Raw genomic sequence first — 18220 nt, 5'->3', positions numbered from 1 at the left:
GCTGAGATGTTAGTGTCCTTTATCTTTTACAGGAGGCTTGTTCATGTTCTCCTTCCCTTTTTATTTCTTCTGACGCTAGGGCCTTGCAATGCTCTACCACTGCGTCACCTGCTCCCCTTTAAAACTTTATTTTTATTATTTTGTTTTATGTATGTGGGTGTTTTCTTATGTATGTCTATGTACTACACACGTTCCTGGTATCAGAGAAGGGATCAGATCTCCTTGATGTAGGTGCGGAGACTAGAACCCAGGTCTTTTAGAACAGTAGCTAGTGCTCTTAACCACTGGTCCATCTCTCCAGCCCTACTCTTTCTTTACACATTGTAAACCTGTGAAAAGTTTTCTTCATAGGGTAATATATCACTCTGTGATCTGTGAAGTCAAAGCAAGATCGGCATCTTATGGTAATTTGAAACACCATCTCTTCTTCCTGTTGCTACTCACTGAAACAGTCCTAAGGACCCTTTTCTTTCTTTTTTCTTTCTTTCTTTTGTTTTTTTGAGACAGGGTTTCACTATGTAGCCCTGGCTATCCTGAAACTTGCTCTGTAGACCAGGCTGGCCTTGAACTCTGAGCTCTGCCTGCCTGTCTGCTGAGTACTGGGATGACAGCTGTGCACCGCTGACCAGCACTTCTCTGAATTTACAGAGACTGTGTTACTTAAGGAGCACCTATTGTGTCAGAATGTCAGAAAGGTGCGTGTGCGCATATGTTCCCTTTAGAAAGATTAACTCCAGGGAAATGCTCAGCCCATTTTCCCCACATCTTGTAGTTAAGTATGTTCACACTATGAAGTGGTAGCTGACGATGAAGTGAACACACCACAGAACTCTGGGAGAATCTGTAAACAGGGACAGGCACATGCTCTCTGATATTCTTTCTTCTCATGTGCAAGGAGACTGGCATGATTCATGCTTCTAACAGCCACAGTGGTCCAAGCAGTAACTTGGTAAGTGAATATTACTTGCCAGGATACTGAGGCAAAGAGAGAAAAAGTTTGGGTTCCTCCTGACAGAGAGGGGCCAGTCGGCCCTGGTTGCCTCACTGTGTATCATTATTTGATTTGTCTATTACATGCAGATATCAGGATTACCAAATGCTGGATCAGATTTTGCCTTAAAAAAAAAAAAATGCTGTACCTGACAGTCCATGCCTGTGATCTAAGAGCTCAAGAGCAGAGGCAGAGGGACTGCTTGTTTAAGGTTTGTCTGATCCACAGTGAGTTCAATCGGAATGAAACCTTATCTCAAAATAAAAAGCAAAAAGAATCCTGGAATGTAGCTCAGTGGTAGAGGCCTTGACAAGGAGACATAAGACCCCAGATTCAATCCTCAATAACAAAAACCAACCTCCTAAACTTAGAGTCCAAGGGATCTGATACTCTTTCTGGTCTCCATGTGCACTTTACACGCATGCATGCACGCACTTTTAAAAATATTTTAAAAGGCTTAACAAATCTGATGACCATTTATTTTTCCAAGATTATTCCCACTGTTGTTTTTGAGACAAGGTCTTGGTGGCCAAGGCTGACCCAGAACTCCCTACCTAGCAGAAGATGACCCTGAACTGAGCCTCATCCTCTACTTGACGAGTGCTGGGATTACAGGCACTCTCCACCACACTAAGTCCAGGGCATCCTTTTAGGTCTTGCCCACTCTTTGTACTGCACTGGAGAGAAGCTTTATGTTGTGTCTTCCTCATAATCTAGATGGGGTGGATAGCAAGCACGTGGGCTCTGGGAACACTGTTCAGTTGGTAAAGTGTTAGATGCAAGTATGAAAACACAGCTTGGATCCCTGGGAACCAGGTCAAAGGCTGGGCACAGTAGCATTTACCTGTAATCTTAAAGCTGGGAGGCAGAAAAGAGATAGCATTCCAGGAGTGATCCAATACAGCTGAACTGGGAGCCTTGTTTGAATAAGGTGGGGCATGATTGAGGAAGACAACCAATGTCAAACCCTTGCCTCCACATGCACGACCCCCCTCAAAAGACAGAAAAAATGGCTGGCCATGGTGGTGCATGCCTTTAGTCCCAGCACTTGGGAGGCAGAGGTAGTCAGAGGTCTGTGAGTTCAAGGCCCATCACAGGTTCTAAGACAGTCAGAAATACAGAGGGACCTGTTGGGGGTTGGGGTGGGGGTGGGGGAAAGACTGACAGAGACAGAGACACCATGAAGACCATTCTTTGGCTGAGTCTGTATCTGTCTCTCAGCTTCCTTTCTCTTCCTACCTGCTCTAAATTCACCCTCCCTTCATCTTTCTTGTAGTTGATTTAGCAGGGAACTAAGATGTGCTCTAGCTCACTAGAACATATATCCTAAACTAAGTCTTGCATTTTAAATATCATTCTTGTCTCTTCAAATCTCCAAACCCACCAAGTCCACCACTGTAAAATACAAATAGTAGAAGTTTTAATTCCCTTTTTCCATGGTAAGAGCCAGTCCCACCCCAGGCAAATTCTGTGACCAGCTCCTTTTCTCTCTAGGTGGCTAGCCTTGAGTCTAGCAGGCTGTATCATTCAGCATCTTGCTTACTGGGTACTCATTTAAAAAAGTATCTGTGGTTCTGGGGAATAGATGTTGTGAAATGGAGTGAAAAGGACTTGCAGTCTGAAACTAGTGGCCTTTTCCTCCCCTCATGTGTGAGTAAGCCTCCCTGACAGAAGCGGCTTTTTCAAAGGTGAAAAACAACTGAGATATATGGACAGGCCTATTGGAGAAGGGCAGGGACCGCCTGTAGCCAACGCAGATGGTCAGATGATTCCTAGATCTCTTCTAGGCTGGCAGACAGGCTAGACAGGGAGGAGATGGAAGAGACACAGCAAGAGGCCAGGGTGGGGTGCAGAGTATAGGCAGGCTGGCCCACTGGGAGACTTTCTATGAACACTGAGTTTTATGCCAGTATGAACATAACCCCAGCAAAAATACCGGTAACACGTAAGAGCCTTTGTAAGAGCCTCCCAGAGAAGCCTCACTAACAGGAGACACTGCTATAGCTTGTGAGGTCCTCCGTGTTCAAGGGTCCCAGTGCTAAGCAGAGATTAAAAGCTCAAGGTTACAGGGATCACCCTAGCTCAGCCTGAGCTCTCCATAATCAGAGATTTGCTGAAGTGTAGCCTGTGGCAATGAACATACATAGTCCTGGCCTCAGCAAACTCAGCTGCAGCGAGCAGCTCTGAGGTCTCCAGTGTCTCTGGAGGTCTTGTTACTGCTTTGTTTTAATTTCTATTATGTTTATTTTGTGTACGCATATGCGTGCATGTGTGCAAGTATACCAAGACACGCTCAACGAGTTCAGGGGACAACCTGACAGCATCTGTTGTCTCTTTCCACCCTGTGGGTCCCAACTCAAGTTGCCAGCCCTTGTTTTACTTTTTGTTTTAAAATTGATTTTATGTGTTACCGGTATTTTGTCCAGCAAAAGATGGCCAGTGAAAGCCTGTGCTCACTTCAGGGTCACATGCATACACACTGAGGAAGATGGAGGGGCATTTTCTCTGAAACAGAATTCTGCTTCTGAGGGCCTGGACCACTCACTGTGTTTTAGGAAGCCACCAGAAAAATATCCCTGTCAGTTGCTCATAGTCAAATCAAATTTTTGTCCAGAAGCCTACTTATGTTTGGACCAGTCTCTTCTTGTAACTCCTGAAGAGGGAGGGAGGGTTGGAGGCACAGCCTAAGGGTGACACTGCACACGGCCACGTCCTGAGCCCCGTGAGTGCAGAGCCAGTGAATTCATGTGTAGCTTTGTAAGCATAAAAGCAGAGGGTGGGCTGTCAAACAGGCCGCCCATCACTTTCCAGGCTGAAGAGGTCAGAGGAATTATGACACTGTGGCCTAGTGGCAAAGGCGTATAACGCTAAGGACTCTTACTTTCTGATCTGACAGGACTGAAGCACCTGGGGAGCCTGGCCAACCCAGTTTGACCTAACCCAAGCCTCCAAGGCTCCTCACGGATCACAAGGGGCCTTGGGTTTCCTGGGAGGCTGCACAGGAAACCTGACCTCCCTGAGGTCCAGATCCACTGCTTCCCCACAACCACAGGGAGCTACAGAAGCCAGGTCACAGTCTGGTGCAGCCACTCGAGCTGCTGACACGCCAGCCACCCTGCTGGTGCCAGAAATCTGTCTTTACGCTTCTGGTGTGGGTGAGTGGATGAGACTCCTGGCCAACAAACACCAGAACTGAAGAAGGTGAGTGTGACCAAAGAAGTCAGAGTGCTGATGTCCAAAAGGCCATGTGGAAAAGGAGGTCCAGGGAGCTGGCTGGACCTTAGAACCCAGACTAACAGGCTGAGCTAGCACAGGCCATGACAACACTCCCACAGAAATGAAGTAGGACTAGGCTGGTGCACCTAAAAGGACCTGGGCCTCTATCTTACTCAGCCTTGGTCCTTCCATGTCCCTCCCATTCTTTAGACTCCACTAGGTGCTATCACCCAATCACTTCTCTTCTCATCAATTCTAACTATATGGTGATGTAATTTTCAGACAGGATTTCAGGCTGTGCTAGTACTCACTCTATAAACCAGGCTTGGCCTCACACTCACAGTTACCCACCTGCCTCTACCTCCCAAGTACCGGGATTAAAGGCGTGGGCCACTACCATCTGTCCCATAGTCACATTTATGAAGATAGAGACAACTCATCAATCAGAATTCAGTTATTCTCTTTTCTCATATACTTGTCTATGTGAGTGGCTATGATGAAACCAACATGGATACAAGTGAAGTAAAACCTGAGAATGGCACAACACTCAAGAGCAGGGCTTCTAAATGGCCAAGGCAGGGGCCAAGACCATCCACGTGTGAGCCCGCAGCTGCGGCTGAGTGCAGTACCAGAGCACGTGAGAGCAGGATGGCAAGTGAGAAGGTGCACTTCCCTGTCGTGTAGAGAAAGCACTTAGGTGAGCATTGCCATCGGCAGGCTTGGGCCCCTTCTGAGTGCTGCAGAACATGAGCAGCCCCTGGTTGCTAAGGCAGACGTAGGGGTAGATGTAGTCACTGGACAGCACACATGAAGTGAGGCTGGACCTACCATCTTGGACAAGAGGGACAGCACACACTGAAAATGCAGAGCACTAGGAAAAAAGGTGTGGGTCCTTTGATGACATCACACAAGCCTGCTGGGTCTTGTGAGTCAGGGAGAAAAGCTACTGTACTGGCTGGTTTTGTGTGTCAACTTGACACAAGCTGGAGATATCACAGAAAAAGGAGCTTCAGTTGAGGAAATGCCTCCATGAGACCCAGCTGGCATTTTCTCAACTAGTGATGGGGATGGAGGACCTCTTGTGGGTGGTGCCATCCCTGGGCTGGTAATCTTGGGTTCTATAAGAAAGCAAGCCGAGGGCTGGAGAGATGGCTCAGTGGTTAAGAGCACCGACTGCTCTTCCTGAGGTCCTGAGTTCAAATCCCAGCAACTACATGGTGGCTCACAACCATCTGTAATGAGATCGGATGCCCTCTTCTGGTGTGTCTGAAGGCAGCTACAGTGTAATTAAATATAAAAAAATAAAATCTTAAAAAAAAAAAAATTAAAAAAAAAAAAAAAAAAAAAAAAAAAGAAAGAAAGAAAGCAAGCCGAGCAAGCTGGGGAAGCAAGCCAGTAAGTCACATCCCTCCATGGCCTCTGCATCAGCTCCTGCTTCCTGACCTGCTTGAGTTCCAGTCCTGACTTCCTTTGGTGATGAACAGCAATGTAGAAGTGTAAGCTGAATGAACCCTTTCTTCCCCAGCTCGCTTCTTGGCCCTGATGTTTGTGCAGGAGTAGGAACCCTGACTGAGACAGATACTGACACGTGTAAAGGACTATGAAGATGTCTCTGTGCCTCAGACATCAGTGGTTTCATGCTTGAAGCTGGAGTCCCTCTCAACACTCCCCACCCCAACCCCCTGCTTTATGGTACTGTGGGTGCTACTGTTGAAGGCACGGGGAAGGCAAGATCAAAGTGAAAGAGAGGAGCACAGGAGAAGGCACTGTCAAGATCGGTTTTTGATTCTCACCTCTTTTCTCTGCCTTTGGTCCTGAAGACCAGTTTCATTTTGTTTCTTTTTAATTTTTAAAAAAAATGTTTATTAATTTTTATTTATATGAGCTCACTGTAGCTGTCTCCAGACACACCAGAAGAGGGCACCGGATCTCATTACAGATGGTTGTGAGTCACCATGCTGGGAACTGAACTCAGGACCTCTGGAAGAACAGCTTTTAACTGCTGAGCCATCTCTTTAGCCCCATTTTGTTTCTTTTAAAGGCAGGGTCTCACCATGTAGCTCCAGATGGTCTGGAATTCAGAGATCTGCCTGCCTCTACCTCCCAAGTGCCACCACACTCATTCATTTTGACAAGCTTTGTCAGTACACTCACTGAAGATTTCCTGCCCTTTAGACACGATGGACACGTGTTACTTCAGAGAGCTAGCCAAAGCACAGTTCCTAGGATACCATCTTCTCCAGTGATCACACATAAAGGCATGCTCCCCTGCTGTCCTGTGCTCTTTTCGGAGACGCTGAGAGGCAGTAGATGTCTAACCCAGCATTCTGCCTGAGTGCCTGCATGCTCTCCTGGCACAGGCCCCGGTAAAACTCCTCTTCGCATCATTCACAGTAATGGCCACTTTCCAACTGTTCTGCTTTGAAGCGCTCCTGTCACGTGGAACAGGAAAGCCTAGGCTAGCCTACTCCAAATAGGAGCTCTCGAACAACATTCAAAGGATTTGTGGGAAGGATCAGGGTTTCCCAGGTCTCAGACAACCCCTTGTACTCTTACTAGGATAATGGTAGGATGCTGAAGAACAAGGCTTCATTAGTGGCCTATGCAGGCCTACTCTTGGGCTTAGCTCTTGCCTTGCAGAACCTTTCAGGCTGTATAGTATTACAACAGCATGGATCAGACAGCTCTGTGTAGTTAGTGTTGGTGCAAGATTGTTGTGGCATAATTAATAAAGTGCATGACCGGTCCCCTTGAGTTCCCACTCCCCATGGATCCGCATGCTTTAACTGTTTTTCTGTCAGCTGCATTCACACACTGTCCCCTTGTTGGGTTGTTACCACGCCTGACATACACATTGCATTCCACAGCTGTGCTAGCGTGGCCCCATGCCATGCTAGCCCCAAGCACTCTATAGCCTAGCATGGCTTCCTGTCACGGACTCTGCTTGCCCTCCCAACAACTCAGTGAAAACATGACTCAACAGACTGTAACCCAACAACCAGACTTATGTTAAATATTCAATGTACAACACATCCATACAATTAACTTGTGATAAGGATATAGACCACCCACCTAGATAAGATAAATTTGTCTATAGAAACTCATCCCTTAAGAAACAGTCATAAAAACCTGTGTCTATGTAGAGATGCATGGCGAGGATCATTTATGTCTGCCTCCATCATGTTGCTTCCCCTTTCTGCTCCTCCCTCTCCTTCTAAAACTTCTGTTCCCTCCTCCCTTTCTTCTCTCCCGTACAATGACAGGCCCTGTTTTATCTTGTGTCTGCCTTCACCTGCATAAGGACATCAACCTACAGAAGATGTCTTAGGAACTGGGGGAGAGTTGCTCCTTAGTCATCTAACCAAACCAGGAGTGAATGAGGCCAAAGCCTAGTTTCTTTACTCTGATTTCCCCTCTCAGTTTAGGTTCAAAGAGGCTTGGGAATGGCTCAGCCAGTAAAGTGCTTGTTATGTGAACATGAGGACCTCCGTCTGACCCTCAGACCTCACCTGGAGAAGGTGAGCAAAGCAGCACATACCTGTAATCTTGGCACTGCGGCTTAGGGAGAGACAGGTCCTTGGGGCTCAGTGGCCAGTCTCGGCTAATTAAGTAAGTCCTATGCTGCTAGGGAAAGACTGTCTCAAAAGGAATTGTGACAGTCCCATACCTGCAAACAAACGAACACACATGCACATGCAAAAGGTGCTTTCCCTAGTGAGCTGAGAAATGCTGTATCCTGTGTAGTCCTAGCATGGCAAATGGAGGCTTCTACATAGAAGGGAAGCCAGGAAAGGGGGTTGAGCCATGAACAGTGGTCGGCAGGCACAGTTACCCTTTGCTAACAGGGACAGTGAGCACCAGATGGCCTAGGCCCTAGACCTAGGGCTTATCACCACTCACAGGTCAGTTACTTGGGGGCCAGTGAGCTTGGCTATCAGGACCAGTATTAGTGGAGGCAAAATGATTCTCAAATAAATCTCATTTTCTTGAAAGGGGCTTGTTGTTGTCAATCCCACCACCCCAGCAACAAGGCTCAGCTAGAGTACTCATGGGGCCTGCAACCGCTCCTAGATTTAGATGTGAGCATTTGCTTGCATCAGTTTCATACAGCATGAGAGCCAGCTGCTTGTGGCATACTGGCTGAGCGCAGGTGTATGTCAGGGGACGAGGCTCCCTGGGAACAGTGACAGCTCGGAAAGGCAAAGTGGTATGTGGTCATTGGAGCGTCACTGTGACAATCCCCTACAGGGGATTTGGGGAAGAGGTAGAGACTCTGGTCTACCTTGACCAGAGGCCTGTGACTTGAAGAAATGAATGAGGAGACAAAGACCATCTCTTCCCTGGCAGATCACAATTCCGATCTTTCTGACAATAGGAAGGAATACCTTGACAGCAATAGAGCAGGCCCAGAGCTGGCCTAGGGTGGTTATAAGGAGGGAGATACTGGCTTCATAGAACATTGTTCTTCTACCCAGTGCTGCTGGAGTTCCGCCAAATTCTCTCCCAGACAGCATTCTTCTTGTGGCTCAGCTCATTTGTCCCAGGAGTCTACACTGGTCTTTGAGGTCATACTTAAATTTCTGTCGCTTCCTCTATGAGAATCAAGGTGTCTGGAAGGTGAGTGAAGTGCTTTCCTGAGCTCAATGAGACCTGTGTTTCAGACCTTACTTCCCACTAACAGTGGGATTCAGGGTCTTTTACCTGCCTTTGCTCTTAGATCCCTAACTGTAGATCACAGGCCATGACTCCTCTAGCCCTATGTGATCCCCTCCTAGGAAGGGACCCAGAGGGCAGGAATACAGCAGCCTTTGGTGCAGGACCATCTGCTCTTCCTGGAAGGGACACTGCTCTATCGTAATCCTCTCATTTGCTTTGGCTCCAGGCCCACTGTACTTTCTTAGCATGCAGCTCTAGTCTTCCATCACACATGCCAGTGGAATTGGGATCTGGTGGCACATACCCATAATCCTAGCATTCTGAACTGCCAGGGAGAGGATCAGGAGTTCAAGGTCATCCTGGGCTACACAGAGAACCTGAAGCCAGCCTGAACTAGAAGAGAAACATCTCCAAAAAGCCAAAAATAAAGAAAAGAAAAAGAAATAAAGAAACCATAACAGTTCAGAAAGTCTCCACTGTCCCCTGTACTATCACACATCCTAGACCTGTAGTCTGGGTTGGATTCCTTTCACTGTCTCAGAGGAGGGTCTGCAAGGGCAAAGCTTTAGTCTCCACAGGGTCCTGGCTCTAGGTCTCTAGTCCTCATGGTCCTCAGGACTTTGGACACATCATTCATTGTTCAGAACTCGAATGAAGGAAGCATAACTACAGAACATGAGGGGGCCGACATGGTTATTGTATCTGCTCAGAAAAAGGGGACTTGAAGGACATGCCCTGCACTCAGAGCAGCTGCCACTCAAGTCCCCACGAGGATGTGTGTGCCATTAGTCACTAAGCTTGGCCTTCCCAGGGTGTGCAGGCATAAATGAAACTTTTACTCAAGAAACTCCACCCTGCGGGGGCTGGAGAGAGGGCTAAAAGCACTGGCTGTTTTTGTAGAGGATGTTGTTTATTTATAAATAAATATTAACTTTAAATGTTTTATTTTATTCTTATCTATATAGATGTCTTGCCTGCATGTATGTCTGTGCACTATGTGTGTGTAGGCCAGAAGATGGTGTGCAGATTCCCTGGAACTGGAGTTAGAGTTAGTGTTGAGTCACCGTGGGGGTGCTGGAAGCTGAATCCTGGTTCTCTACAAGAGCAACCAATGAGTGTTCTCTCCATTGTCATGAATCTGTTTTTTGTTTTTTTGAGATAGGGTTTCTATGTGTAGTCCTGGCTGTCCTGGAACTCCCTCTGTAGACCAGGCTGTCCTCTAACTCAGATTCGTCTGCCTCTGCCTTACGAGTGCTGGGATTAAAGGTGTGAGCCACCACTGCTAATAAATCTTAAAGGAAAAAAAATCCATCCTGCTTGAGAAAGGAGGGAATGACGAGAGAACAAATAAATCTAGATCTGTCAGAGGTAGGGACTGAGTAGATGTTCAATCAGTTAGGAAGCAGTGGGGCCTAATGTGGCTTACACAATCTGCTAGAACTCGGATCTCCCACTTCAGGAAACTTTCTTTTCTTTTCTTTTTTTTGATTGATTGATTGATTGATTTTTATACTTCAGATTTTATTCCCCTCGCCATCCTCTCTCCTTCTTTTAAAAAATTAACTTATTTTATGTATGTGAGTACACTGTGGCTGTCTTCAGACGCACCAGAAGAGGGCATTGGATCCCATTACAGATGGTTGCGAGCCACCATGTGGTTGCTGGGAATTGAACTCAGGACCTCTGGAAGAGCAGTCAGTGCTCTTAACCCCTGAGCCATCTCTCAAGTCCCAACTTTTTCTCTTTCTTTTCTCCTTTCTTCTTTTCTTTCTTTGTTAGCCTTGGCTGTTCTAGAATTCCCTATGTAGACCAGACTGGTCTTGAACTCACAGAGCTCCACAGAGCAATTTCTTAACAGTTTAGAATACAAAGGGCTTTACTTCTATCTCTCCCATATGCAGTCAGTGTTGTAAAACCCAAATTCTTATTGTTTGAACTATTTTGACCAAAACATTTTCCCATTTATTCATTCTTTCAACTGTTTACACAATGATTTTTAGTGGACCCCAGGGTTTAAAAGTCACAGCAGTGAACAAAGACAAAAATCCTACTGTACAGCAACTGGGAGACTGAGCAGGGGGCCAGGAGCTGAGGTCAGCCTGGGCTACAGTCAGAACTGCTCTCAAAACCAGTCCAGGACAGTAAGTGCTTACTTCTCAAGGAGCTTGCGTGATTACCTGAGTCTGATCCCAAGTAGTAGGGAAAAAGCCCACTTCTGCTAAGTTCTCTGGCTTCCACCAGGTACGCTGTAGCACACTTGTGTACACACACACACACACACACACACACACACACACACACACACACGCACACACACACACACACACACACACACACACACACAAATAAAACATAAAAGTTAAAAAAAAAAACCCTCTACTTTTGGGAACTGTTCTTCTCGAAGGAGTCAAAGTAACAAACACTAAAAACTGCAGAGAATGAAGGCGGGAGGCCAGGCAGCTCTCTGTGGAGTTGGTGCTGAGGCTGAGATGGGTTGGTAGGTAGGAGAGTCCACTGCAGGAGAGTAAGCATACGCAGCTTGTGCAGATGCCCAGGTCCTCAGGCTGATGTGACAGAGCTAAGGAGACTATGGTGGCAAGAGCAGGAAGAGAGAAAGAGAGGCAGGCGCGGGTCAGGTCAGCGGTGTGCTTTTCCTGCTGCTGGGGGAGTCTGGGTCTTAGAGTATGGGAAGCCAGGGTAGGGAGTGGGTGGAGCAGTGGCATGGATGGCACTCACGATGACCCCTCTCAGGAGCCCGTGGACAAACTGCCTGGAGGCAGACAGAGGAGGCGAGGCAGCCAGGAGAGATGGTCCGACTCCAGCACAAGCATGTGAGCGAGTCTGAGGATGATGCTCTGTGAGCACGTGGTAAGTGGGAGGACATGGCTCACCATCTTGCTTCACTTGCAGATGCTTCCTTCGAATCAGTGCTTCTCAGATCTTATGGCCCTCCCCCTCCTCCGATTTATTTTATTTTTAAATTACTTATGTATCTGTATGTAATAGGTACCCATGGAGGCCAGGGGCACTGGATCTCTCTTAAACTGGATTATGGGTGGTACTGACTGCTAGGCATGGATGCTGGGGACTAAATTGGGATTCTCTGCAAGAACATATTTGTTCTTAACTGCTGAGCCATCTCTATACCCTCTGGTCTTTGGGAAAGGACAGATGGTGCTCACAGAGCACTGAGTCTGGGCCAGGCAGAAGCTTTGGAGACAGTAATGTACCAGAGCAGATTAGGAAGAACCTACAGGAAGGCGGAGGGAGGAGGGAAGCGATGCTTAGAGACCGCTTCCGGGTCTGACCTTGCAAAATGCCTGTGAACAGGTAAGCTGCCAGGCCTCAGGCTGGTGGGCAGTCTTCAAAGGTTCTGGAGGTGGAACACTGGTGGCCCAGCATCAATCCCCACAGGCCTGGGGCTCTGCTGACTGAAATGTCACAGTGACCTAGCACTCTCTTCTCTCACTCAGGTCTTCCCTGACTGCTCAGGGTTGGGACATATGAGCTGTTCGTCCTTTCTGCTGCCTCACGGGCTCTACACAGATTTCAGTGAAGCACATGCTGGGTCTTGGGTGGTGATGGGAAAAGAACATTTTGGGGGTTGCTGAGCAAGTGTGGGTTTCCCCTCCTTTGTTGCCTAGGGCTAAAGGGTCATCTGGACTTGCTTTACACATGCCCTGCTCCAATCTCAAACATTCATGTCTCCTACTCCCATATCCCATGTATGCTCCATTATGTATGCTTCCACTCATTCTACGGCTTCTCTGCTAAGGCTCACTATGACTCCAGCTTCTTATTGTCTGTCACCCCAGGCCCAGGGGCTCCTTCGGTATCTCCTGGCTAGCCGGGGTCCATGGCCTCTATCACCCCAGGCGAGCTCCTAGCTTCATAGTCTGAGACCCTGGCCTGGAAGGGGAGGACAGGACCCAGGACATGGGGTAAGCTGCAGACAATGAGTGAGGGAAGCAGACACGCTGCTACAGCTTGGTGAGTCAGTGCCGAATGGGCTCTCAGCTGCTTCTAGTAGGTTTCAGAATGGCACTCTTAGTTTTTATAGGCAACCAGGGAATGGCTGAGCAGAGATGCGACCATTGGTGAAAGCGGAGCATTCACTGCACACCTGACAGAGACAGCATGGAAGCCGGAGCACCTCTGTAACCCAGCACATGGAGGCCGGGGCACCTCTGTAACCCAGCACTCACGGGGACGTGTGGATCAGGAGTTCATGGCTAGCTTTGATAAGTATATGAGATCCCAAACAAACAACAGAACCCTCATTTAAAAAAGCCAATGGCATAAGAGAGGGTGACCTCTGAGTCCATGGCTGCCTGGACAGAGAAACCCATAGCATGCAGAAAAGGAAAAGCCAGAAGAAAAGGCCAGAGTAATCTGGATGACACAGTGACCAGATCTCAGGAGTCTGGAGGCAGAGCTGGTAGGGTTAATGCTCTACCACCTCATACACTCTCATGGTGGAAGATTACGTGATCCTTGGTGGCTCAGGAATCCAAAAGAGCGTTAGACCAGAACCAGAGCTCCAAAAGGTACGATAAAGGCAGACATATTTGCCTCTGTCCATCCTCCTTGTTCCCTAACTTTTTTTTTCTTTCTTGTCACACATGTCTCTGTGTGTCAGGCTGGCCTGCCTCTGCCTCTTCAGTGCTCATATTAAAGGCACTTCACTCCATGCCTGGCTCCTTCCTAAATTGTTTCTACTTTTCTCCTACCTTCTACTGAGCCTTCTTGAACCTAAACGCACGGTCTCTTTTATCCTCCCAAGTCCTCTTTCTTATCCTCTATCAAGGCAAGCAGACTGCTGGTCATCAGAATTAATTTTTTCTTTAAAATCTGACATGTTGGTATAGATCAGGGCGCAAAGCTGCTGCTGACTAAAGCTGAGAGGGTAGAGAGTGAACCAGTAGGGGTTGTGGGGGAGGGAGACAAGCTCAGGATGCCAGCCTTTGCCTGCTCCTGACCCACAGCATCTCCAGCTTCCGGGTACCTTGTTCTCATTCAGAATGCTATCTCTTAACTGGAGTAGCAGACAAACTTGTATTTAAGCTTAAACATTGTCCCACATGGGATCCCTTGTTCAAAAGTCAAGCCTAGAGCATACACAGGTAAGAGTAGGCTGCTAGGTGAGGGCTGAAAAGATAGCTCACAGTCTCTTGTGAACTAGAGCCCTTTCTTGTGCATTTCCAGACCCAGCCAGACACAGTCTCCCAGCTGCAAGCTTCATTCGCCTTTTTATTGTTTATCTAGTATTTTTGCTTCTTAAGACAGTTTTTCTCTGTGTAACCTTGGCTATCCTGGAATTTGCTCTGTAAACCAAGCTGGCCTAGAACTCGGAGATCCACCTTGCCTCTGCTTCCTGAATGTTGGGATTAAAAGTGTGTGCCACCACTAAGACAGAGGAATGGGCTAGGTGTGGTGGAGCACACTTCTAGTCCCAGCATTCAGGAGGCAGAGCTAGGAGGCCCTGCTACAGGACCTCTGTTAAGTTCATACTTGTGAAGGCTGAAGCAACTCTAGGCACTGCTGCTGGCAACAGAATTTCATCTTCCAGGTGGCCCAGGTGCAGTGCTGTAGATGGCAGAACCAAGCAGCCAAAAGATGAATACCTCACCAGTTTCCAGGAGAGCTATCTGAACATTAAGTTCTGTGAGCACTCTCTCGCTCGCTCGCTCTCTCTCTCTCTCTCTCTCTCTCTCTCTCTCTCTCTCTCTCAGTTTTAGGTGTATGAGTGTTTGTTTGGCCTGCATATGTCTGTGTACTTTGTGGAGGCCATATGATGGTATTGGAACATTTGGAACTGAAGTTAAGTTACAGATAGTTTTGAGCTGCTGGATGGGTTCTGGGAATCAAACCCATGTCCTCTGGAAGAGTCAGTGCTCTTAACCACTAAGCCATCTTTATCAGCACTCTGCGTTAAAATTTCTTTTGTGCCTTCTAGAATCATTACTACAAATCTCCACGTATGTCACATTGGTGCAGGTGGACCAATGGCCAGCCATGTATAGGAGCAGCAGGGCTCCCAGTAGCTGAACTGTGCTGTGGAGAGATCCAGCTAGAGCCTGGGCACTTCATCTTGTTCCCACGGAATGTAATGGTCCTATCCTTCCCTCCTGTTTCTAGTGCTAAGGAACACTTTGTCCCATATCACAGTGCCTTGTGGCTTTTCAGTGCTGTTTCTCATCGCGATGGAAAGGGTGAGGATGAGGCTAAATGGTTAGCCAAAACTTAAAATATTTATTACATGGCGTCTTATGGGAAGTTTGCCAGGCCTGGTTGTGGGGCAGTGAGGTATAGTGCAAGGTGCAGAGCAAAGTACCTGTTGACTGGCAAGTGTTTCCTTGTGACATGGCTGTTGTCACGGTCTCTGTGGCTGCCTCTCTGATGGGTTGTTCCTCACTCTGCAGAAGGGTGAGGACACACCTCCAGAGAGAAAGAGTGTCCTGCAGGTCTGTGAAGAAAACCAAAAGGAATGAATTCATGTCAGCCGCAGCACCACGATAAGCATGCAATAGTAAGGCGTCAGGCTCATGTGGGAGGAAGACATTCAGGAAGAAGGGACAGACAGTCTTTTTGGGAAGGGGTGTTACTGTAAGAGAGGAAGACCTGAGGATCAGAACAGCACTGGAACAGAGAGGACCTTGCTGGGGAGGCTTGGAAGGAAGAACCTTCTGTAGTCAAACAGCCTTAGGCACTGCAGAGGTGGGACTGGCCTACAGGCTCTGGGCAACTCTCTCCAGTGTCATGCAATAAAAATGTTTCTCATGTCTGTAATCCCAGTACTCAGAAAGCAGGTGGATGTTTGTGAGATCAAGGCTAGAGGTCTACATATAGAGTTCCAGGGTAGCCAGGGCCATATGATGAGACACTGTGTCATGTCAGGGAGAAAAGACAGCTGAAGGCTGGTGGCAAGACTATAATCCCAGCCTTTACCAGGCTGTGAACTCAAGGTCAGCTCGGGCTGCATGGTGAGACCTGGTCTCAAAACACCAAAGTGTGCTTTGCACTTTGCAGAAACTAGTTTAATGGTGATTTGAGAGACTGTGAGAACTTACCAATACTGGAAAGCAAGTTCCACAGTATGTTTGGGAACAAGAATCAGAAGTGGGGAAGCACACGAAAAGGGGCCATCCTCAGTTACATGTCTCTGGAGCCCATTTTTTGCTACCGTTGGCTCTTAGCACCAAGTCTACAGGTTACCATGTGGTAATGCTGTGGACAGATGGAAAGGCAGAATGTGCTCTGAGCAGAGCCAAGGGCAAGACATCTAGAATGTGGATTAACTCTAGGTCAGAATGAAGCCCATGGCTGCAGGAAGGCACGGGCATGGCCCCAGGCACATAGCGTTGGAGGAGAGAGAGGCGGCAGACATTGTGAGTGCAGGTGTGTGGAGGGCCTCCTTTGAGGGCAGTGGCAGAATGTCACCCCGCATGCCTCTGAAGGTGGCGGTCTGAGTGCCCCAACCCATCCACAGCAGCTCTACTCCTCTTCCCAGAGCAGGCCTTACCCTTACTCCGCCTTGCAGACTCTACACTTTTATTTTTTAATTTTTGACACTGGGTTTCTGGCAGCCCAGGCTGGCCTCAGATTTTATTAGCCTTAGATAGCCTTGAACTCCTAAAATCCTCCTGCTCCTGCCTCTCGAAGGCTGTGACTCCAGGCGTGTGCCACCAAAGAATCCACCTTGAGTTTTGTTGTAACAAGGGCATTTGAGCCCCTAGTTCCCCTCTTTGGTCCTCTTCAACCTGGCTGGTTGCTGTTCTTCATTGCACTTGGGCCATTGGCCATGCAGGTCATGCCATCCCAGGACCAGCAGCTAACACAGACACGACTCAATTCCACACAATTTCAGGTCACTCTACACAAATTTACTTGTTTGCCTGGCAGAGTAACCAAAGTTGTTCAGGAAAATGTGCTCCAAGACGACATTGCCCTTACTGAGAATGCTTGACCCAAGAGGACAACAAACTGCCTCCGAGAGAGCAGCCTCACCATGCTGTCTAGGCGGGTTTGCTGGCCTCTGCCTCTCAAGCAGCTAGGATTGCAGGCATGGACTACCATGCCTGACCTAACCAAGTCTGTTAGCCTTTTCTCCTATTGCTCTGGCTTCAGTGACTAAGACAGAACAGGAGGGTCACTGATGATGTCACTTCCCAGACAAAGGCTGCACCGGGGCACTTCATAGGTGCTGACTGTTCATGCTTACTGTTCAGTGTAACACCTAAAACTGCTTCTTTCCCTAGCCTGCAACAGAACTGAAAGCTCCTTGGACTGGCTCTGCCTGACTCCTGAGGGCAAGCTTGGAAGCAGGAGAGACAGACAGTGACTAGCTGATGGCAAGTGCACACCTCAAAGTAAGTAATAAGTCTACACGCAGTAGAGGGCAGGCAGGGTCTGTGCTGGAGCTGGCCAAGCTCATTTGTCCCTAGTTTTCTTTAACTAAGAATAAAAAAGAATAAAAAAAGCACAACAAAAAAATTACATAAATGCTCCTGTGCTGGTCATCTTCCAAGGCTTTCTGTTCTCTTCAGCACTGTTGGCATGAAGCTTTTCCTACCTGCTGCTCTCTAGGTTTGGAGGGCAGTGAGGGAGGAAGCCAGTTTAGAAGACAGCTGAGAGACGCACAGCCACCTGACTGAAACGGTGCCTTTTATATCCCAGGGCTGATTTCAAATTAAGTAGCTAAGGGACCCAGCGGTGCAGCAGGGACATCAGATAGAAGCCTGAGGTCAGCCTCAGCATCACAGAAACTACTGGGAAGTACTTCCTGGAAGAGGCTATGTTGTGAAAGGCAAACAAGTCAGTCAAGCAGGGGTTGTTTATAGAGAGTTGGTCCCGACTGAGGACAAATAGGCCTGAGGAAGACATAGATGATGAGACAGTAGGGTGAGCCAGGGATGAACAGAAAAGCAGAAAGGGCCTAGTGAGCCATATTAAAGGGTGTGTAGGTCAAACCTGAGACAGCAGCCAAGCATGTTGGTGCACACTGATAATCCCAGAACTTGGGAGGCCGAGACAGGAGGGATTTCGCAAGTTCCAGGTTCTCCTGGGCTACACAGTGACACCGTCTCAAATGAGGGTTTTAGTCATGGACGACCAAAGGGTCAAATGTACAGACAGGGAAGACTGCAAAGCTCATGGGGCTCTGAAAACAGGTATGTAGAATGGCTTGGGTGGTAACAGAGAAGGAAAAGAAGAAAAGCAGCCATTGGTAAGAAATACTCAGAATATGAACTATGCAGAGACAATACCCTGGAAACATGTAAACGCATCACACACGACACCATTCCCTACCCCGTCAAGACAAGGGTTTTCAGCATAGCCCTGGCTGTCCTGGAACCT

The 18220-nt window shown here is 47.9% G+C and overlaps 1 protein-coding gene across 1 annotated transcript in view; it reads right to left on the bottom strand.

Moving 5' to 3' along the window:
* Thada (THADA armadillo repeat containing) overlaps positions 1–18220 on the bottom strand; it is a 307293-nt gene that overhangs the window by 21181 nt on the left and 267892 nt on the right. The window contains exon 35 of the mRNA XM_032908756.1: positions 15198–15329. Within this exon, the coding sequence (XP_032764647.1) occupies positions 15198–15329 (132 nt within the window). The remainder of the gene's footprint in view (positions 1–15197; positions 15330–18220) is intronic.

The sequence above is a fragment of the Rattus rattus genome, chromosome 7 (genome assembly GCF_011064425.1).
Source record: "Rattus rattus isolate New Zealand chromosome 7, Rrattus_CSIRO_v1, whole genome shotgun sequence".
NCBI lineage: Eukaryota > Metazoa > Chordata > Mammalia > Rodentia > Muridae > Rattus > Rattus rattus.
Note: the sequence above shows the minus strand (reverse complement) of the source record. Positions and strands in the feature narration are given on the sequence as shown.